The 24,156-nt window shown below is 35.2% G+C and overlaps 1 protein-coding gene and 1 long non-coding RNA gene across 6 annotated transcripts; one reads left to right on the top strand and one right to left on the bottom strand.

Annotated features, from left to right (window-relative positions):
- Nucleotides 1-1,841: 1,841 nt before the first annotated feature.
- Nucleotides 1,842-14,497, bottom strand: LOC125660490 (uncharacterized). Of its 5 annotated transcripts, none has more exons than XR_008798729.1 (5): nucleotides 14,323-14,497; nucleotides 8,924-9,224; nucleotides 5,192-7,155; nucleotides 4,999-5,051; nucleotides 1,842-3,070 (listed from the first exon to the last, which is right to left on the bottom strand). XR_008798729.1 is itself a non-coding variant. In XM_056149928.1 (3 exons), the coding sequence occupies exons 2-3, from the start codon at nucleotides 8,940-8,942 to the stop codon at nucleotides 5,570-5,572; spliced, it is 1,605 nt and encodes a 534-aa protein (XP_056005903.1). In that variant the 5' UTR covers nucleotides 8,943-9,224; nucleotides 10,575-11,063; the 3' UTR covers nucleotides 1,842-5,569. The 5 variants fall into 5 exon arrangements, 1 of the variants encoding a protein (XP_056005903.1); XR_008798728.1 differs by lacking the exon at nucleotides 14,323-14,497 and adding an exon at nucleotides 10,575-11,063; XR_008798731.1 differs by lacking the exon at nucleotides 14,323-14,497 and adding an exon at nucleotides 10,575-11,063 and having other exon boundaries at nucleotides 4,999-5,014.
- A 5,188-nt stretch (nucleotides 14,498-19,685) lies between these two features.
- Nucleotides 19,686-23,436, top strand: LOC130050292 (uncharacterized). Its single transcript, XR_008798727.1, has 3 exons — nucleotides 19,686-20,021; nucleotides 20,344-20,486; nucleotides 23,125-23,436. It is a non-coding gene; the product is annotated as an uncharacterized LOC130050292 (long non-coding RNA).
- The last annotated feature ends 720 nt before the right edge of the window (nucleotides 23,437-24,156 follow it).

Here is a 24,156-nt window from a genome sequence, read left to right as displayed (position 1 = left end):
GAGGTTTAGCAGTCGTCCTTTAGAAAACACATTTGCTTCTTGTCTTCAAGCTTACATTCTTAAAATTTTCACTACCTCTACTTAAATTTTAAAAGGGGGTCACCCCAATAAATAACAGAAAATTGCGTTGAAAAAGTGCGGACAGCCCCATCCCTGGTTCTACGTGCCAGAGATGCGAAGGGGTATCCCCACCAGCTAACTACGTCTTAAACGGTACAGCTGTATGTTTATAAAATACGATCAAAGACGATGAGGGAATATGCTCCTATTCTATTTGAAACACAAACATTCCATTCATCTGTTGTTGATGACATAATTGTTTGGTTTTTTTTATTTCAGGAATTAAGTATTCTCGCTATAAACAGATAAACTTCATATCATTTAGAAACACTCGCATTAGCCCGTGGTCGTTTCAAGAAGACTCCTCGAGGTTGGGGCATTTTGAAATCAGGGACTTCAGTCCAGGAAAAGAGGTACATCTACCACGCATCACTTTTAAGTCGAATCCCTCCCTCCCACACACACACAAAACCGCTTGCCTTCAAATTCTAGAGATTTCGGTTTCGCTGAAGTTTTGAAAAGTGTTTTGAACACAACCAACTGATTTTTGTTGCATCAAATTGTCATTGAGCCATGCTATCTTCCCAGCTGCATTCTTTTGGGGACTAAAAAAGTTAAATCCGTAACCATTCTTCTGAATATTGGGGCAACCCTGTACTGCACAAAACACCATTACTTGATGAGTAAATACACAGATAATGATGTTAAAACGGAATGTATTGATAAAATAGATGGATTATTACCTAAATTGCCGCCGACTGACTACATGCCTTCTCATTCCCATTGCCGCATATGACGTCATAGTGATATGGCTCATAAATCTCCGATCGAAATATGCATATTGCTGTTTTAAAATTTCAACTCAATATGCTCACAATAATTTATGTATTTAGTATGCTTTTCAACTATATTATAAAGATCCCTCCTCATAGGCACCTGACCCCACCTCTGGTGTGTCCAGGGGTCCGTGTTTGCCAAACTATCTTTTTTGTATTGATTATAGAATTTATGAGATTGTTCACTGTTCGTTATCGTCATCTTTCATAAACTTATGCAAGTTATAAAATTACGAGACAAGTCCTTTAATGCTACTATAAAAGAAAATAGTTGCGGGTGGGTAAGTCATTAAACCTTACTTTGAAAAATCAATAACTTTGCAAATAAGTATGACAAACAGGATGATTTCAGCTTCTCAATTGTCAACTTCCCATATCTATGTAGCAATATTCCATTATCACCTGTATATGGTGTTTTATCTCTCAACTGATTCAATACACAAGAGCTTCTTCTGCGTATGCTCAGATTTTTTTTTAATCGAGGCAAGCTACTCACAAACATGTTGATGGTACAGGGGTTTCAACAGTCTCGATTGAAGTCAGCATTTCGCAAATTCTATGGTCGTTATAACGATCTAGTTTAGCAATAAAACCTATCATTGGGTCGAATGCTGTCTGACGTCTTTCATACCGATTATTAGACCATTCTTGGCACACCGATTTTGACTACGGATAACTCCGTTTACCTGATCAGGATATAAGGTTCACGGGGGGGTGACCGGTCGACAGGGGATGCTTACTCCTCCTAGGCACTTAATCCCACCTCTGGTATATCCAGGAGTCCCAGTTATCTAGTTTATATTGCTTATAGGAGTTATGAGATTGATCAATGTTCGTTATCTTCACCTTTCATACAATAGAACACCACTAGATTCCTCTGCAGCTGCCCAGGGTAACACGGGACAGTGATGACTACGACCACTCATATAACACAGTGAATTCAAATACAGGTAAGTTAACAATTTACTAATTATTTCATGTTCTTTATGATATATCTGACCAACTGATAATACATATGCATCTGATAAAAATAACTCCTTGATCCGCTCCTTTGTTTTTATATTGTCACCAAGACTCGTGTAGCGGCAATATAAAAACAAAAAAGCAGACTGAGAGTTGATTTTGATCAGATTTACATAAATCTACAATTTACATAATGGTGCACACAAAACGATATTCATTCCTCCTAGGCACCTGATCCCACCTCTGGTGTGTCCAGGGGTCCGTGTTTGTCCAACTATCTATTTTGTATTGCTTGTAGGAGTTATGAGATTGATCAATGTTCGTTATCTTCACCTTGCATTCATGTACTAGATTGTATTCAAAACAATTTTCTATTTCATGACCCTGTCTTTGTGGTATATTGTACATGTACTGTGGATTCATTAAATTTCGTGGGCACTGAACTTTCGTGAATCTCCATCCCACAAAATTCAAACCACAACGAAATACAATTTTTTTTTTTGATGTTTCATTATACAGGAATCATATTTACAAAATTACAGTCCAACAAAATTGAAAACAAAGTCTTAGCAATCCATGGAAATTCAAATGACTTCACAGTATCCATGATAAATTACCTCATTCGGTAGTCATGCACTAATGGTTTAAAATGTTGAACATAAAACAAATATGATTTCTGGATCAAGATATTAATAGTAGATGTGTTTTTGGGGTGTTGGTGTCAATGCATTCTACACAAAAATCGCAGAGAGGATCTCGAACAGAATAGGACACGTGATTTCAATTGTACCTGTATAATAGTTTTCACACATAATGCCATCAGGTGTTGCACCTAAAAACGACAAATCAGGAATAACAATGAAACCTACATCATGAAGGTGAATTCCTGTCGTTTTAGGTACATTTGCTTTGCAACAATTTCGTTAGCTTTTCCATAAAATGTAGAACATAAGGTGAATTTGTTTTCTCAGAACTTTTCATTGACATCCTTTTTCCTTTTCATTATATGTCTAAAGTTAGAGACAGCTATTTTTCTTCGTTCATTATGCCACTTTTGATATACACTCTGTCCTCGTGTCGACTTTTCCACTCCACTCTTGTTTTAGATGTTCAATATCTGCAAGGTCATGTACAGGTAGGGCTTTGGAAAATGCAGTGACTGCACAACTATTTGCTCAACGAGACTCTGTAATTGGTGGTACCAGTGGCGCCTAAATAGAATAATGACAAAATGTTGAAAATGTTCTTAATTAGTTTCTAGATCACATGATATGAGTCATGATAGATGACGGTTTATTTTAACTTGTCCTATGATGTTCATTAGGCGATCAGAATCCAGTATATCAATTAAACTCTCATCCTTCCATTAATGTAATATGAGTCAGCTCTACTGTACAAAAAGTGCTACGCTTTATACATGTCTTACCGGTGCCTTTCAACTCAACCTTTTGGCCATTGTTGGCGAAAACAGAGTATTAACAGAAGAGTGAAAAAAGCTGTTGCATGTTAACTTTCAGCACAACTGGTATTTATTCCATGAAAGGTGAAGATAACGAACAGGGATAAGCTAACGATCTATCACCACAAGACTCTAGTGCAATGTTTGATCACTGGATAAACTGTACATTTTTACGACTTCTTAGTTTATTTATTTGGTCACATCGTGACACCATACTAGTGATTGAACATATGCCGGAAAATTACAAAAACAATTTTCCAAATACTTCTGTTAAAGTTGACTATGCAGAACTGAAAATACAGAAACTTAGTTCGCTTCATAGACTAAGCCAGTGCTACTCTGGTTACAAATCCAGCACATATTTAAAAGGATTGGTTGGTGTTGATTGACGGAGTGCTGTGATATTTTCCTCAATGCTTTTCTATGGTTCTATATCGAATAAAGACTTTACATAAACATAAGGTTTCCTTAAATTGTTATCAGATCTCACTCAGTGTGGAAAACTACAGAATGGTGATAGGATCATGACAGCCAACGGTTTCCACAGAGAAACGGAAAGAGAAGTTAATGGATTTAGATTGAATATTCCACCCCTTGCATCCTGTTCAGCACAGATTAAAGCTTCCGATGTGACAGAAACTGTGAAAATTGTTAAACATCGTGTCCATATTGAACGTGTCATGCACCATTACTCGTATTAAGCAGTTCATAATATTCTCACGTATAGTAAGTCTCGCATCGCATTATTGACCAAATATGGTAAGCTCTTTGTTTGTTGACAAACCTCATGTCATTATTGATTAAGGAATGGAAGTAATTTTTATTTGTTTTATATGATATAAAGTAAGTTGGGGCAGTTTACGCATTATCAACCGTGAAGTGGTTTATAAAATTGCGTAAACTGTCCAAACTTACTTTATATTGTATAAAACAAATAAAAATTCTTTATAATTTAATTTAGTAAACAATGTTTGATATTATTTGGTGGATAATTCTAAAGAAAATATCAATTTTATATGACGCGGACCAATATCGCCGTAGCAACAAAATGGAAACTGAACGACCAAACGTATTGTGATGTCCTTCCTCTGACGTCATATAGCGGGACTAAAGGGCAAGATTGTTTATACGATATCAAGCATGTTGATAAAGTGAAATGAACCTATCGAACTGCGTGTAACAAGTAAAATTAAAATTATTTCGAGATAAAGAAAAATGAAATTTTGATAATATCTAAGCCGACAAAAACTGTAAGAAAAAAATGAAAAGTACAACTGAAAGGAGGGAATAAAAGTGGGAGGGAACAATTCTATATACATCTCCTACTTGTCCTTAAAACAAACATAACAGGGAGTAGCCGGGAATGATAATGACTCGAAATATTATATATACCTAAATCGTTCTAGATGATTCAATTCATTGAACATGTATAATTTAAAGGACGAAGTACAATGTTGGATCGAGCTCTAGTACAAAAACATCACGTTCAATCAAGAAAGATGGAGATAACGAACAGTCATCAATGAAAATGAAAATAAATATGCCTTGGACATTCTCGTCCTCAATACTGAATATTGCTAGAGATGATATGCAGATTCAGATTCAGTGGACATTCTATGTATAGTACAAAGTGATTATTATTATTATTTGCTATTATAAATATTACGTAAAAACACAAACCTGATCTTGGATAAACCTGTTTTAAACGGGTCACAAAATTAAAATGCATCAAACTGAAACGAAATATCAATTTTCACAAAATAAACAGTTTAACTTTAATGAAGCTGCAATAACTTATCAAAACATAAACTGAAACTCAACAAAAGCAGAAATTTTTGAAACAGTTAGACCTACTCCAACAGAATGTACATACCCCGCCTTACAGCTGCAGTGAGCATCGTCAAATTTCTGAAGTGAAACGTTCATGTCCAAGTTCAATTTGTGTGGTTCTTCAGTCTTACGGTGGCTTCAGAATACATGCGCTTGAATTTGAATATTTTCATCTCCAATTGAATATAAATTCAGGGATTTCACATACGAATCTTTAACAAAACTTGTGGCCCTTTGTTTTTAAGGCAAGAAAGGTGTCTAGTTAAAGAACGAATCAGAACAATCATCTGGTATGTCCTTCAAAGACAATACGGTCGCCATATTGTTTACATCGAATCCCGGGCATAATACGTCTTAGTTACCGTCGTCACCTTGGCCGGGTTTATTTGAGAATCGGCGATCCGCAAATTACAACTCAAAGTTATATCGTTTCACGATTTATTTTGGCAGACCTCAAGTGAACAACCTCCCGAGAAAAATCGTGAGATATTGCAGCTTCCTCAGATGGCATGTGGATTTCATTTCCAATTTCTTCCTCTTTGTTGGAACCTTGCACTGAGATAGATATTTCAGAGATTGATCGAGAGGTCAACGTTAACGAATGATCGCTAAAGTTTGACGATGATGGAAGATGATAAGATGGAGGAAGATGGATTGGCTCTGCGATAATGATGTCTGTAAAATTATTGTTCTCCGTTTCAACAAATAAGGGTTGTACGTCAGACAGGAATAGAACCTGCTCCGCAGCTGAAATAGTTTTTAATTCACTGAAGTTGCCTCTGCAAGCGATCTCTTTAGCCTGAGAAATATATTCCAAGGCTGCATCATTGTCACCTTTCAAATTCCACAATCGGGATTTGGCAATGGCAAAATACATCTGCAGACGACACTCAGCATCCGGCGTGTCATACTTGTTAAGTAATCTCTCGGCCTCTTGTAGTATGTTGAAAGGGCAGTTAAACTTTTCAATAAAACGACAACGCATCCCCAAACCTAAGAAGCAACAAAGCAAACGGAAGATAAACCTCTGCGTCCAAAATCTTCTCACGTCATCTTGCTCATTTTCTAAAATTTGCATTGCACTTTGCATGTGTCCATAAATACGATTCAGTATAATTTGAGGAAAGTGTTCAAACCATGCCCTGAGAAAGAGAACACTTTTATAGTGTAGGTCAACGATCTCTAAACAACTGGAAACTCTCTGTGCGCAAATAAGACCTTCTCTTAAGAGCCCTTCTCCCTCTCCTTTTTTGTTCGCAAACGACAAAACCACGGCTCTTCTGCCATATAAGATACAGCGAGATAGGTCTGGGCATGACGTAAAAGAGATAATGGACTCCATATCCCGGAAGAGTTTGTGGTTAGGATCAATATGGTTAGTTTTATTTGCCATTGTATCAATAGTGAACGCTAAGGCTACAACATATTTATCACAAAATTCTTGAAGAATTGTGTCTTCTGAGGAAGGCACAGTAGTGTATATCTTTTGTCTAAATTCTATCGATCGTTTCATGAAATAATCAACGGGATCAAGGAATATCATGTTTTGAAGATTTGTCTTCATAGATTTGAAATAAATTTGAATTTTTTTTCTGTTCCGTGTATCTAATCTTTGCACTTGAGGTGGTTTTCTTTTGAACATTTCCAGGATATTTTGATATATGGTGTAAAGTGTATAAGCCAGGTTCTGGTAACCAGAACTGTACATTACAAAGAAAACGTATTGTAAACCTGAAATACATCTTTCAGACAGGTGTGTGATGAGCAAGGTAAACATTTCGTCCATATCTCCACTTTGACGATGAATTTGATCTAGACGAGTATACATCTCTTTGGAAATCAAACATCTGGTTTTGAACATCTTTAGAAGCTGTCGAAGTTCTTCTATGGTAACAGTATGGAGGAATTCTCTGAGTGAAATGACTTCTATCTGAATGAAATAGAGGCTGGGTGATGCTGAAGACAATGGAAGAATTTCTCCAGTACTGGCCTCCATTATCTTTCTTGCTGTAAAAAAAAAATTAAAATTGAATGGACGAAAACGTTTGCGCCATATCGGTTATTTCACTATTATTAAAACTCGAAACTCAAAAACATTGTAACAAGGTCCCATTAGCCACAACGCTCGCATTGGTCCTGCTATTGTTCCCATCTGAGCCCCATGGGATCATAACTTAACAAGCTTAAATTTGATCCCCCATCTTAGCCCTGTCCTAACACTGGTGTCCATCATTTGAAAACAAAAGAATCCACACTTGGGAACAGTTGCATATGAACAGGATTTGGTGTGTTCTTGAGACTCTTCAATGTGTTTTCCCTATATATCTAACTATTCTAGTCCCATTATAGTCTCGGGGTCATGATTTGATCAAATATGAATCTGGAATGTTTTGATAGTGATATGATTCACCATGGCCAGTGGTTCTTGAGATTTTTAAAGATTTTTAATATATTCTAGTATTCCAATGTAACATTTTTATATATATATTGAGGTTTCCAAACTTTGGTAACTCCCAGGACCATAATTCAAACAAACTTGCATCTCTACAACTTGACATTGAGTGCCTACTATTCGTGGCCCTATTGTTATTGAGTGCCTACTATTCGTGGCCCTATTGTTATTGAGTGCCTACTATTCGTGGACCTATTGTTATTGAGTGCCTACTATTCGTGGCCCTATTGTTATTGATTGCCTACTATTCGTGGTCCTATTGTTATTGAGTGCCTACTATTCGTGGCCCTATTGTTATTGAGTGCCTACTATTCGTGGACCTATTGTTATTGATTGCCTACTATTCGTGGCCTTATTGTTATTGATTGCCTACTATTCGTGGACCTATTGTTATTGATTGCCTACTATTCGTGGCCCTATTGTTATTGAGAGTAAGATTGTAAACATGTAAAACTTATACGGTACCAGATGCGCATTTCGACAAATAATTTCTCTTCTGCGATGCTCAAGCCGAAATTTTGGAAATTCGAAATAACAATAAATATGTAAGAGCTAAAAGGAAAACCAGAGTGCCAAAAACTGGAGCCAAATCAGAGCTTTGTATGAGGGAGATAATCCTTAATTTTGAAATGAATTTCTAAATTTTATCCCAGCAATAAAATATACATCCGTATTTTCAAGCTAGTAACGAAGTACTTAGCTACTAGGCTGTATAGACCCTCGGGGTCTTTAATTTACCGTGAGGAATGGTCATGTAAAGTGTTGAAAAGTCACACGTTTTGATGTTGTTGATTTGAGAAAAGTTCTGCAATTTCAAGTTTACTAAAAGTTCTTTAGAATTTTTTAGATTCCACATTTGATTCACACCACTTCTGGTAAATGTAGTCGCACAGTAAGTTTGAAGTTTTTCCTTCACAGCTGTTAATATTTTTTGAGGAGCTAATATAGGGGCTTTGTAGAACACTTACTGGATCCAGCAATGTATCTTTTTATGAAGTTTAGGAATACAGTATAGGTACGGCAACTCATATTCATCCGACCCATTGACTGGGATATTAAATGTGTATAAAACTGAAGCATGGTTTTGAAGAATTTCGTCTTTTGAAAAGGCAATTGGAGTATAAGTACGATTACCAAAAGTGGAATTAATGCCAAGTATGTAAATTATATAAACATTACTAATTGTATATTTGGTGATGTTTATAACTATGTAAATTATACAAACATTACTAATTGTATATCCTGTGATGTTTATAAGTATGTAGATTATACAAACATTACTAATTCTGTAATTTGTCATGTTAATGGAACCTTTCTACTGACCATGGGTATTGTTATTCATATATTGATGTTAAACTTCCGTCAGAGTTCTTTTGCCCACGAAAACCAAACACTTTCATGCAGGCATTGTGGGATTGGGAATTCCCGCGAACTACTTTTCATAAAGATGGCGATGGGGTCATCAGAAAGAAATGGCATCAGCTGAAAAAAAAATGATTCTTTTTCCATAGCCAGATGTTGCTACTACGAAGGCATGAAGTCCAGCGAGTTGTTCCGACTTTAATTCATATTTTATTCTCAATGTCTGTTTCGCAGGTTTTATGGCTGAATCCACGTTTTTTTCCTGAAGTGAAAGTAGAAAAGTTAACCATTTATAACATTTACTTCGATATTTCATTGAAATTTACTCTCTCTTTTTATTATCATATGATTGCAAGGGCGGACCCCCCTTTTAGCGGACCAAAAAGTTTAATATTCATTCAATTTTAACGAGTCTTTGAATCAAACTTATATGAAAGGTGGATATACTTAAATGAATTGCATCATTCAAATTTATCAACACCAGTGTATTATTTAATTCTAGAATAAATAAGACGACACACTGATATATATTCACGATATTTTCGTCAGATACAAGTAATCACTTAAGAATTCCTTAAAAAATACATGTAACATAAAAGATTCTGTTTAGGAAGTAGACAATTTGAAAGTGAAAAAAGAAGTGTCAGGAAATGCTCATAATGCAGGATTTTGCACGATTTACCCGAGACCCCCGCCTCTCGGCCTCTTGGAAGTAACCTTTAAATCATTTTTTTTTTCAATTCGAATCCAGATCTGAGTATGGCAATTAGAATGACTAGAACTTTGAAAACTAGTAATAAATAAGCTAAACATTTTCATGTATTAAAAACTATCTCAAGATTCCCCCTTATGATGTTATGTACACACGCAAAATGTGTAAAAATGGGGTAGGGGTGGAGGTTTTGAAAAGTACCTCAATAATCAGGTGCTACCGCCCCCCCCCCCCCCCCCTTTCCACCAATTATGCTGATTATATATATATGAAGCAGAAGTGAACGACTCTGTATATATAAAATTCCTGTGAGCTCGAAATTAAGAACACCACAGAGTCGTTCACTTCTGCTTCATACTTAGATACTTTATTGAAAGTATACATTAATTTATTACCTTGCAAATTCAATTCAGTGAAACCTCCGACGATAGGTGTGCACCTATCGCGCTATGTAATTAGGCCGCATTGCAATCGCGGATGTACATATCCCAAATTGGTATGTATTATGCGGTAACTGTTAGCGGGGGGGGGGGGGGGGGGGGTGTGCGGAGACACACCGAGATCTCTGGGTAGTATGATATTGATGTTTGATTTCGTTGTCTCCAGCAAACGTTTGTCTAAAGGTCATTTCTGTATGATGATTCATTTAAAATCCCCTCTGCTATAACGATGGCAGGGAAATTAATTTTCTGTCTTCCCGTCTATCTGTCTGTAACGGTCTAGTTTCCGTTTACATCAATTACTCACATGTGCTTTAGCAAACTTTAGAGGAAGAGTTTGTATTATTTGAGGAAATAAAGAAAGACGTGAGAACAAATTATTGATTTCTTTTCTATCTAATCTAGATATTCTTTATCCATAAGAGCTAAACCCTACAACTATAAATCAAACATTACGCACCAGACGAAACTCAGCTGAATTTCGTTTAAAGCACTCCTATTGGATGGAAGTATAAAACAAATTGATACTTCCTGACATGTCGTCTTTATACTGACGTAAGTAATCGATTACACATTCTTCCTTATATCACATTTAATACTATATATAGATCACTGCAGTTTAAAAAAAAAATATGAAAAATAATTATTCTAAATTCACTGGTTAGATTCCAATATTGTACGAACTATTCTGGTAGGTAAGGCATTAAACGTCGACTTTGTGAATCCCTGGTGTATTAATTTCTTTGAAAGCCTGTATTTTTCTTGAAATGTACAAAACAATAGTGTTTTCATACAACGGAAGTTGCTTCCAATACATCCCGATGAGGGCGATACTTTCAATGCAGAAGGATAATTCGTAGTACCAACAAGTAGGACCCAGGGTCACCCCTATATTAGTATGACCCCGGGTCACCCTATTTTCTACAGTTTACTACGCAATAAAAATAGTCCCCCATAAAAGTGAAAGTACAATGCAAACAATGTATAATGCACACTCCAGGAATATGAATATTGAGCAAGTCATTATTGATCATTTACATGTCATCATTTCTAAGCAAAAAATATAACCTAATTCTGAAAATGATAATTCACTGTTATCTGCATCCCCCAGATTTTCCTAAATACGAGAATTTGATATGAACCTAGCTTATAATAAATACAATACAGTGAAAGTGAAATGAACTTGAAATATCACACTTTTATTTATCTATTTGCAATTTATTTACAGATAATTGTAAGATAATGTTCTGGGGCTGGAAGTGGGCTGATCTCCGGTCACCTTCTGATAACAGACATGAAAATTAAATTGTGTTACTATGGATTATATTTTATGATGCTACAACAGTGTCACGGTGAAATGTTTAGCTCACCTGAGCCAAAGAATAAAATGAGCTTTTTTTTATTTGTAAGTATATGTGGGGTTTTATATCTACTGGGTATATTTTCACCAAACCTTAAGTAAGGGTTGTCCAAATTTATGTTCAGATGGTCCATGGATGTTTTGTATAAATTATATTATGCCTTAACTTTTAATTAGAATTGTTGTAGATAGAAATTATAACATATATAAGGCGTGTCTGTAAGATCACGGGAAGTGTGAATTTCGGACATAGCAGGAGATGTGGTCACGTGGTCACTCTACCCTTTACTTGACTGTATGTATTTAAAATAGAAGTATAAAGAAAGGGTGACCTAAGGTCATCCATACATTGAGATATCGGTTACCTCAGGACACCTCTCTATGATATGAAACTATACAATATGTACAACAAGGTATACCAAAAGGTAACCGTTGTCAAACTAGTGCATCTATGGAATGATAATAACAATTGTAACATACATAAGAAAGGCACAGAAAAGTAGAAAGATCTAATAAACGGATTCGTAACAGACTTATCCTTCTGCTGTTAATGATAACGCCAACAGTCGGCGGTTTTTGTCCCCCCCCCCCTTTTATGTCTCTGCATAAAGAGGGGACTATTTCAATGGGTGTTTATGAATTGTTGCTCACATGAATTGAATGAACGATATCTTTAATTGAAATGAATCTAAGAACATTTTTTAAATAATTGCGTGTATTATGTTATATTTATTGATATCATAATTATATAGTAAATAAAACTTGATTATTGGGAAGTCAGTTGGAGTTCCAACTTTTAGAAATGTTCCTTATGTAACATGCATGATCTCTCTTGAAAATTAGATAATGATTTTCCGAATTCAATTGTAATCCGCCATGCCGAATAGTTGATCAAAGACAAAATGAACAGTCATTCATAATTTCAAAATTTTAAACTCAGTATTGCGAATGCCTTTACAAAGTTAGTTTTTGTCCAGTGCGACAAAATCATGAAAACACTGCATGTCTTTTCTTCTCGTCAAACGCAATAATCGAAAACATAACACACTTTATGAATGACGAACAGAAAAACTGCTACATTGTAAACAGTGGTCTGATTTCTTGGACACTGTCAGGTAGAGTACAACCTAATTTCGGTAAAATGTTTTAACTTTGAAGTTATAAGGCACAAACTTCCCAGAACAATCCCGGACCATTCAATATCTAACATATTGCACTGTTTTCTACTTATTACTTACTTTCAAGATGCAAGATCAAACTCGAGCATCGATAAACAACGGATTTACTTCATATCGTATTATCTTAAGATGCCATTTTAAAAAAAAACTGGCTTAGATCCGCCATTTGAAGTGTGTCTGCTAATTTACTCTCATTTTCGCTATTTCAGGGTAGTTTATCGAAAATGAAAGTAAGTTTTTAAATAATTTTACGATATTTACTAATCAAGTAAGATTCTGTTATAGCTTACAGACTTCACCTCACATGTGAAACACTATCAATGGGGCAAGCAGTAACTCTGGAGCAAGCGTTGCGGAGTTCATTGGCAAAAAATTGTTGACTTATAAGTATAGATATATATAATGCACTGTTGGGAAAGATTCAAATAGATAGCATCAACATGACATGAAAAAACAAATTTAATGCAAAAGTTGGTAGCGTTTGAGGATTATAAATGTTTATAGGTGGCAATAAAATCATGTATGTATAATCACGTGATATTTTTAAAATACTATATAATCATACATGTATACAAAAAATGAAGTTTTGACATGTATACTGCTAATGAAGTAATTAAATTCGTTTTTCATCTTACACAGAGAATTATTTCTCATTTTTTAAATGTTGAATAAGATTTGCTCAGTCTGATTAATAATATATTGACATAATCCACATTTAAGTTCTCTTTACTGATTGAGTATGAAATTTTGACTTATTTCTAGCTATGCACGAAAAATTCCCTGTCTGTCACTTTCAAATAAAGGACATTCAATCAGCGAATGTACCCCATCTTTTCTACAATTCATGTCACATATTCTAAAAAATTTTAAAAAGATTTCTTTCAAGTGCGATTTTTGTTCATCGGTGTTTCCACTTCTTTTTTATACCTTCTAATTTTAATTATAAGATTATGTACACTTATTCTATATTTACATAAACTCTTTCTTTGTTCAAAACGTTTTAAAAATAAATACTTCCCAATTTCATTTTAAAGGTTGAAAAATGTCAGTTTTCCTGCCATACAACCTTCTTCTTTTTTAACAGAATTGTAAAAAAAAAAAAAAAAAAATCTCTAATTTTTTTCTTTCTTAATTTTTAGTTATTGATTTACGTGTACATTTAGACGATACTATACATATTTTATTACACAAGTATGTTACATTTATAAAGCAACTATGTATATTACAATCATTCAGGATCATGCTGTTTTGTATATTCTATATATCTAAGAGTTTTCTGGCATACTTTCAAGTCTATGATAGTAAGAGAAAATTGCTATAATAATGAAATAAGATAATTGTAAATTACACCACAATCTTGGTTTCTATAGATCTGTGTTTTTCGATTTAAACATAAAACGCTTCACGGAGCCCTCGTTCAACATTACATGTCTCGAAGAATCAATGGTGACCTATCATCTCGATGTGGTGTAGCTATGAATGAATTTTGGGGTTCGCTAATGCGCTCTAACAGATAGGTCATTATGAATGTAGGATGGGAGGGGGCTGGAAGGGAGTACAACTTATCTCAAGATTGATAGTGACGTTTTGGGAAAATAGGGAGGGGGAGGGGGTGCCTCCCCTTATTATTCTACAAGTACGACATTAAACTTACAAGCAGCGTCACGTACCTTCTGATATGTATAAATCTCCATCTATAAATCCTGTCTGAAGAAGAATTTCTCCCTTCGTGTGTAGAAAAGCGCCATTTTATCAATATTGCTTTGCACCTTGAATTTATGCCAAGATCAATAAAATTTGTTGTAGACAATACACACTGAGCTCAGCTGCTGTTTCAGCGTCCACACAGTGCAAGCTCTTACTTCCCTGTAAATCGTTCCGCGATCTCTAATGCTCTTCTATCTCTCATTTCTCTCCCACTCTCTTCCTAGACCTCTTCCCCCCCCCACCCTGCCTCCCCCCTCCCTTTTCCTAGCCCTTTTCCTCCCCTCACCCCGCCCCCCCCCCCCCCCACACCCTCCCTTTTCCTAGCCCTTTTTCTCCCCTCACCCCGCCCCCTCCCTTATCCTAGCCCCTTTCCTCCCCTCACCCCGCCCCCTCCGTTTTCCTAGCCCTTTTTCTCCCCTCACCCCGGCCCCCACCCTCCCTTTTCCTAGCCCCCTCTCCTCCTCCCGCCACGGCCCCACCCTCCTTTTTCCCTCCCTTCGCCCCGGCCCCCACCCTCTCCTTTCCTCGCTCTTTCCTCCCTCCGCCACGGCCCCCACCTTCCACTCTCCTAGCCCTCCCCCCTCGTCCCGGCCCCACCGTCTCTTTTCCTAGCCCCCTTTCCTCCCCTCGCCCCGTCCCCCTCTCCCTTTTCCTAGTTTCCTTTCCTCCCCTCGCCCCGTCCCCCTCTCCCTTTTCCTAATCATTTTTTGACATTTCCAAATCTTCACACGCCCCTCATTTTTGGCGGAAAATGTATAAACTTGGTAGCAACTTTCCTGATTTCCATCGATCATTGGTACAATTATTTTCAGGTATGATCTTAAAATTCACAAAATACTTCAAACGTCGCGAAAGTAAAATAAAAATTTTCTTTCATTAATTGGACGGTAATTGTGCTAACTCTAGCAATCTCGACCAATCAGATGTTGATAAATTTATTACATATTTACGAAGAAGTTACATTAAAAACCTGCTCTTTACGATTGGACGACTGAATGAGATTGAATGAGATCGGAAATTGTGTATATTTCAGCAGCGAAAACAGTGAACACACGCATAACGAAACCTAAACTTTTATCAATACACACTTCCCACGCAATAAAATAAATAGAAAATTGGCAGTGTCATCATTTCTTTTATATCACACCAAGGTTGAGCATGCTTACAGCTGAAGTTTAATTTCTTTACAAAAAATATTTTTCACATTATTTTGTAATTTATGTATGCATTTCATCGTTTTCAGAGGGGTGGGGGTGGGGGTCTTTGGAACTAGAGGATTCGGTACGCTTCACCCACTGCTAACCAATACTACGAAAGCTTATTACTGTCAAATGAAAACATTTTTACTATGTCGAACGAGGTGATCTATCCGTACCTACGAGATAAGTAAGTCGAACGGCCTTGCCTATAATAAGTAACTGAAAAATGATCATCTCAGGGTAACAAATAATCCCTTTTTAGATAATACATGAATTAAACCACGTGATGCCATGCAATCACTACCTTAACTCTTACATTTATTTAAGAAATAAAATATAATCATTGAGTGTTATTAGGATACAACATGAAGTTGGTCATGTGATCAAATCCTAAAATGCCCGAAGGGCGTTATAGTAGATTTGATCATGTGACCAACTTCCTGTCATATCCCAATAACACTCAAAAATGATATTTCATTTGTCATATCCATATCTATTCTTTGATTTGTTTTCTTACTGTCTCATATCCAGGACCTCTCGTTACAACCATATCACTCCAATACTAAGAGAACTACACTGGTTACCTGTACAGTATAGGATACAATATAAGATACTTACTTACACTTACCAAGTCTTACATGATGAGTGCCCAACTTATATCAAACGATTACTAGAGGTATATAAGCCTACCCGAAATCTTATAAAACAATCGGTCACTCTAGTTGTTCCAAAAAGTCAAACCGTTATGTACGGGGATCGGTGTTTCAGAACAATAGCTCCAAAACTGTGAAATGCCCTTCCAGAACATGTAAGGGACTGTAGAACACTGTGAGCGTTCAAGACGTCACTGAAAACACATTTTTTCCATCAAGTTTTCCAGGACTAGTTTCTATCATTTCAGTCATTCGTGTTTGCTGTTTCAGTGCATTAAGATTATCTTATCTGTTTTGACTGTGTGTCTTAGTTTTCGAGTACCATTTTGTGATGTTTTATGGGGGGGAAATCTATGTTTTAATGTATTATAACTCAGACATTATATACTGTGTGTGCGTGTGTGTATTTCATTATTATTATTATTTTAATACGCCCTGAAACTGATGTTTATTCTTATCTAGCATATTTATGGTATCTTGTGTTTTCATGTTTTATATGTACAATCAGAATAGGTACAGCTACGGACTGTTTACATGTGATAACGCCTTTTATATCATTGCTTTTTAATGTTTTATCTATTTTATGTATTATGTGTATAACATTCTGTAGTAAGGTATATATGCATTGTAAAACACCTTTGAGCGTACATAGTGTATGAAAAGGGTGCTATATAAATATGGTATTATTAATATTATCATCATCATCATTATTATTATTATTATCATATACATTAAATAAAACTTCATTATTAGGATGTCACTTGGAGCTCCAACTTAAATGATCTATCTCCATATTTGAAAATTAGATTATGACATTCGAATGCAGTCGTAATCTATCATGCCGAATAGTTGACCAAAGATAAAATAAACGGTCGTTCATAATTTCAAAATTTGAAATTCATTATTGCAAATATATTTATAATGGTTAGGGTTACCTGACGAAACGTCCATAGGAGCAAACTTATGAATACGCGTCGTTTCTTCTCGTCAAACGCAATAATCGACAGCACAATGCACTATATGAATGACAAACAGAAAAGACTGCTATATTGTATGTGTAAACAATGGCCTGATTTCTTGGACACTGCCAAGTAATGTACAGCCTACATGTAATTTCAGTGAAATGTTTTAACGTTATAAGGCACAAACTTCGCAGAACACTCCCGGACCATTCGACATCTGACATATTAAACAGTGTTTGACTTATTGCTTACTTTCAATGTATGTGTCATTACAAAACATGTTCAACCAAAATAAAAACTTTCTTGTGTTTATCCATGTGTTTGTACATGTCAGTAACTGTTAATAAATGATTACAAAAAGTCGTAACAATGACTTCTATAATCACGGAAACAATTAAGAACATCGAAAATATCAGTTGAATATCGTATTTAAATTTTTTATCGATGTGTTCGATCATTGGTCTTGGGAAGGGGGCTGTCCTTCGTTGAATGAGATGTATATATAAGTAATATAATTATAAATCCTAAAATGTTAAATATGGGCCTAGTCAAAACTATTATAATTATAACTAACACTGAACACCTACACGATTTTATGCTGATCATGTTGTAAACCAATCGAAACTTCTCGGCTTGCCGGAAAGGCCCGAAAATGTGCGATTGGTTTTATGATGTTGCCTGGGCGCTTCGTTCTGGAAATTTCCACGAGGCTGATTCAAGACTAAAATCACAGATTGAAGAAATGAACAGGCATATTTTATTTAATGAACAATTATCAAAACCTACATGTATTTTATCTGCAAGATCAAAATTAAACATAAAAAAACAACGAATTTACATCATGTCGTATTTTTAAAAAAAGAAAACTGATTTAGATCTGCCAAAGTGTGTTCGCCACTGTGCTCTCATTTTTGCTATTTCAGGATAAATTATCGAAAACGAAAGTAGGTTATTGATTAATTTTACGGTATTTACTAATCAAGTAAGATTTTATTATAGTTTACGGACTTCACCTCGCATATTAAACAATATCAACGGTGCAAGCAGTTACCCTGGAGCAAGTGTTTCGAAGTTAATTGGCAAAATTTCTTAATTCATAAGTATAGATAATTAGGAACAATATCTAAGAGAATATAAGATATGAATATCTAACTTAGAAGAATAAATATAAACAAAACAGGTGTGAAATAAAGGTAATTTAGAGCGAAAAGTCAACTGAATTGAAGACAAGAAGAGCGGAGTAAACTACATCCGCAGTGTGATTTGGTCACGACCAGCGTTGGAGAAACCGTGGCGTTGGTCTACTTGAAGTTGAAAACGCAGTTGTTGAACACAGGTTTCGACTAAAGTTCAGAGAATCTGAGAGAATTGAAGGAAAATAGATGGATCAAGTTAAGGTTAAACTCTCGGTCAGGTTTTTGCAAGTTTTGGAAGGGAACACCGGCATGTTCATCAATAGGACCCGTGGTTGTAGCCATGTAGGACAGATTTAGACTAAGTGCAAGTAGTTTATTTATCTATTTTTTACTTTCAGGGTGTGTAAGAGAAAATAAATACGCACTGGCAAATTTTTTTCCCTTGGGAGATTTCTGTTGTAGGATTTTAATGATGACTCGCAGCGGTGCCCTGACATGGACATAATCTTTCGAGCCTCAAAATCAGCCTCGCTTATGCCAAGTTTCCTAGAAATCATTATCATAAAGTCCTATAGATCTAACTCTGTCTCCATTTCTACGCTTCTCTTATCAAAGTCATCGTATGAATTCGCCAAGTTGCAGAAGTTGAAGTTTTAGGCCTTGTTGCAGACGGTATTTAAAATGAAACAATTGAACGGTGTGTTTTATGTTTCTAATTTATCAAGTAATGAAATGATTGTCTGTTTACAAATTAAACTCTGTATAAATATTCTGATGCGGTTTTTCAAAATTTTGTTTCTGTTATGAAGTCATGGCAATGGCGGATCCAGAATTTCTTAAAGGAGGGGGGGGGGCATGTGAAAGTAGAGTATTAGCCAAAATACTCAGCCATTTTAGGTACCAATCTGGACACTATTTCTATTTTTAAATTTGTGGCAAAAAGGGGAAGGGCCTCTAAATCCGCTAATGCATTGCTTGAGCAAGAAGTCAGGTGAAAGTACTTGACTTTTTAAGCGGTAATTGTATTCATACGCAAGAAAAGGCTGATCACGTGACCAACTTCATGTTATACGAAATTGAATATCAATATATAGTGATAACTAGACGTTAACTGTCAGTTAAACTTTACTAACTTTTGTACAACTGGGTCCTGCTTCCTAAATCAAAGCATGATAAAAATTGCGGAAAACCAAGTGGGACAGACGAACTGATAGACAGATGGTTGGTTGCTTGGATATTGTTTAACGTCCCACTCGAGAATTTTTCATTCATATTGCTGGTGTAGGGGTGCAAAATTTAGGCTTACGACCTTTAAGCAGGGGGGGGGGGCTTTTATCGTGCCACACCTGCTTGGTTTTTGCGGTCTTAACTGAAGGACCTCACCATTAAGTCGTCTCTTACGACAAAGATTTATGAAATACCTATTCTAACCCGAATTCCCATGAAAACACAAACAGATTTTACCAGTAGGGGATTCACTAGCTAAAACATGATTGTATTTTAATCACAAGAAGAAGACTTGTTTGTAATCAGACAAACAAAAGACTAATGTGCTGACTTGTAAGCCGGAATTTTTTTATCCGGCATGGCTCGGGTTTTTTCTTTTGTTATTATCGCTGATGTTTCCGTGCGTGCAGCACGCAGAGCTTTCCCTCGTCTCCTTTCTGTACAGTCATATTGTCTTGTTACAGTAGTTTTACTCTGCCCACAATGTAAGTATTCTATATTTTTGTCATTATAAAAATTGTATAATGTTCCTTATTATTCCTGCTGTGAACTTTCCTATTTATTTTCTTCTAAAATGAGTGTGAAGTATGACAGTTTATTTCGCGGGAATTCTGGGTGGCTTGTTATTTTATTTCTTTTGCATATGTTCGCGAAATATTTGCAAACCTATCTATTTATATGAAATGAAGTTATATGTATGCTTATCTACTGTGTCAAATTTATCGCAGATTATATACTTTTCGGATTTTCACAACTTTATTATTTCTGTGCATTCATATTTACTTTTTCTTTATATATTTATTGTAGTTTTTCACCAGTCAATTAAGCAAGCAATCATACAAGCATACATACAATCAATAAAGATCATGAAACTGTTGTCATGTTGTGGACTAGATACCTTTAAGAAGAAAATTCTTGACAAACGTTTGATTGACATAGATGAATTAAAGGTAAAGTTACATCTGTCAACTAGTTTGATTTTTTTTTTTTTTTATCTTTGATGAAAATACTCATTTCATAATACATACATACATCATAACAATCGTAATGCATATCATACATCAGAAAGATCAGAATAATGCATTTCATATATCGCATACATACATCATAACAATCGTAATTCATTTCATAATGCGTTTGTATCATGCTTTAGAAGGATCAGAAAAATTCATTTTATATAATGCATACATCATAATAATCGTAATGCATTTCACAATGTTAAGCACGCATCAGAAAAATATACATACATGTACATCATAATAAGCATCAATGTATTTCATATGTACACAAAAAAAATCACCATGCATCAGAAAAATCACAAACATTCATCTCGTAATGCAGAAATACATCACCATGATCGTAATTCATTTTATTGAAAGTTATTAACGGCAAACTAACAACTCAACTTTATGACAAAAAAATGGGATGATTTCAGCTTCTCCAACGTCAAATTTCCATATTATTGTAGCAATATTCCATTGCCACCTGCATATTTCTCAAATGATTCGATACACAAGAGCTTCTTCTGCGTATAGTCAGTTTTTAAATCGAGGCAGGTTACCGATAAACAAGTTGATGATGCAGGGGTTCCAACAGTCTCGTTTAAAGTCAGCATTTCGCTAATTCTATGGTCGTTATAACGATCTAGTTTGCCAATACAACCTATCATTGGGTCAAATGCTGTCTGACGTTTTTCATACCGATTGTTAGGCACACTGATTTGACTAAGGATGACCCTGTTTACATGATCAATATATAAGGCTCACGGCGGATGTGACCGGTCGACAGGGGATGCTTACTCCTCCTAGGCACTTGATCCCCCCCTCTGGTATATCCAGGGATCCGTGTTTGCCCAACTCTTTACTTTGCATTGCTTATTTAAGAGATTGATCACTGTTCGTTATCTTCACCTTTCTTTTAAGAAAAGACCTATAGTAGATATCATTCCAAAACAAACTTGGTAGAATTATGTTGGTGTACCATCCTGTCCTGGAGATTTATTATTTTTCATATACACTGTCATTTTATATTCATGTATACTTGGTATATCATCACACATTTTCTTTTCATTGTTCGTAATAATTTAACAGTTAATGTTCTCTAGATAGTTTTGAACATTCACATTATCTTTATCGCTACTCGTATATAATGTTTTATAAAATTTGATTAGACAATCCATTATTCCTGTGGTGTTTGTATATTCTACTCCATTTTCGTCTTTGATCTTATTATCGTGTTATTTGATTGCTGTCTTTTTTTCAAAGTATAGAAATTAAGACGAGCTCTTTTCTCCTTTCTTCTATCCATATAAACCTAGAGCGTATGTATGCCCCACTACATTTATCGGCATAATAATCATCTATTTCTTTCTCAAGTATACGTTTATAGTTCATATTCATTTCAGAGAAGGGTTTTCATTATATTTTATAAATTTGCATTTATACATTTTTTCTTATTTTCAGCTAAATGTTTAGAATAGTTTGTACAACAATTTTTGATTTGTTCCCATTTACTTATAGGGTCATTTATTTCCCAATTTGCAATTTCTCCCTCAATTTTCTGCAATTTTTTTTTTATCATTTAATAATGACGAATTTAGTTTCCAATAGCCTACACCTTTAGGGTTTTCCAATGTGCACAGTTCAAATACCATGCCTTGGTGATCTGTAAGCTTGTTATTATCTACGTTAGGTGTTTTTCTTACATATATATTATTCAATGGGAAGCATGAATAATCTGAAATACAAATATTACCTATTGTACTCTTAAGTAAAAACGCAATCTATTTTACTCTTGTGAATATTGTTTCCATCAAACCAAGTTAATCCTTGTTCACAACCTTTCCCTGAATATATCCAACCATCCTTGAGACAAAACGTTTTAATGTTAAGATACCAACACTTTTGTCATTCCTTTCGTAATCGAGCTGACAATTAAAATCGCCACATAATATGATACTATCCAAATTGATAGCATGTTTTTAACCAAGTAATTCATCCTTTTTTAAAAATCTACACTGTCTTTTTCGTTGTTCGGGGCATGAATATTCACCAAAACATTGCCTTATCATTACATTTGATATTAACTAGTCTTTTCCTTCCATCTGTCGATTTTCATTGTTTGGGGCATAACTATTCACCAAAACTATTATCTTATCATTACATTTGATATTAACTAGTAATTTCCTTCCATCTGTCGATCAATTGTAATTAAGAAGTTCGATGTAACTATTTTTCCTAAATAAAATTGATACAACTCTACTGTAAACATATTCTTGATAGCAATGTATTATATCTCCAAACCATTGTAAATTATATAAAAACTCTTTAACAAAATGTGTTTCTTGTAAAAATATAACATCATAATTCACATACCTTAGTCAGTCAAAAAGAATGGTACGTTTTTGTACTTATTCAAACCTCGAACATTTAAGGGGTAATTTTTAAAGCTGCACTGTCCATGTATGATTGTAGGAGTTGTCATTGTGTATTTACTAACCAGGTTTAACTAGTTTGATTTACATTATTGAATTATACCAATTGATAGACCAGATATTTTTATATAAAATATCTCCTTTCCACAAAACAGATTATAGAGGATGCAGTTAGATAGGAGGTGAGGACCGTGACAGAGAAAGTGAAAATGGACCAAGAACTTCCTCTACTTTCGATTTATGAGGACGTCTACCAAACCATTCAAGTGATCTGATCAAAGTGTCATTCATAAATCTATACAGTGAGACCTGCCTAAGCCGACATGCTGTGAGGAAAATTATGTCCCATTAAACAGGACTTCAGATTGTAGAATGTGCAGAACGAGGATAAAAGAAAATTGGAAAATTAAAATGAAGTCAGAATTCTACAGTGAAACGGAGTACACGGTGCTGCATTAAACAGGTTTAACTGTATGTTTAATAGAACATTTATTTCAATCCTCACACTTCGGTTTTGGATTCTAGAAGTACATTCTAAAAATTTAAAAAAACGCACCAAAATATTTATAGAGTTTATTTTTGTAAACAGACAAGGATTTCATCAATTGATACAACAGGAACATTAAACACTTCGTTAAAGGACACATCTCATGTTTTCAAAGTATACAACATTACAGGCATTTCGTCTTCTTTATGCTTATAGTAATTAATTCTAATAGTTCGTTCGCCGAAATTTTGCGATAATTAACTACAATACAGACTTAAATCTAAGCCCCGATTTCAAAAAGTCTAGTTAATTAGGTAGGTGGTTTCTTTTTAAGACACCGTCTGTCGCTATTACACCTAAGCCTAAAACTGCAACATGGCGAATTCATACGATGACTTTGATAGTGGAAGCGAAGAAATGGAGACAGAGTTAGATCTATAGGACTTTATGATGATGATAACCTGTTGTTTCCAGGCAACAGTCATCTCGGCATAGGTGAAAAATTACTTGCACTTCGTCTAAATCTGTTGCACATGGCTACAACCACGATCGAGTCCTTACGATGAACATGCTGTTGTTCACTTCCAAAACTTGCAAAAAGCTGACCAAGAGTTTAACGTTAACTTGATCCATTTATCCCCTGTTAATTATCTCAGATTCTCTGCTACTCAAGTATGGAAGCACGGTAAGAACACTAATC

The sequence above is a fragment of the Ostrea edulis genome, chromosome 9 (assembly GCF_947568905.1).
Source record: "Ostrea edulis chromosome 9, xbOstEdul1.1, whole genome shotgun sequence".
In the NCBI taxonomy this organism is placed as follows: Eukaryota; Metazoa; Mollusca; class Bivalvia; order Ostreida; family Ostreidae; genus Ostrea; species Ostrea edulis.
The sequence above is the reverse complement of the archived record's forward strand: the minus strand, read 5'-3'. Positions and strand labels throughout refer to the sequence as shown.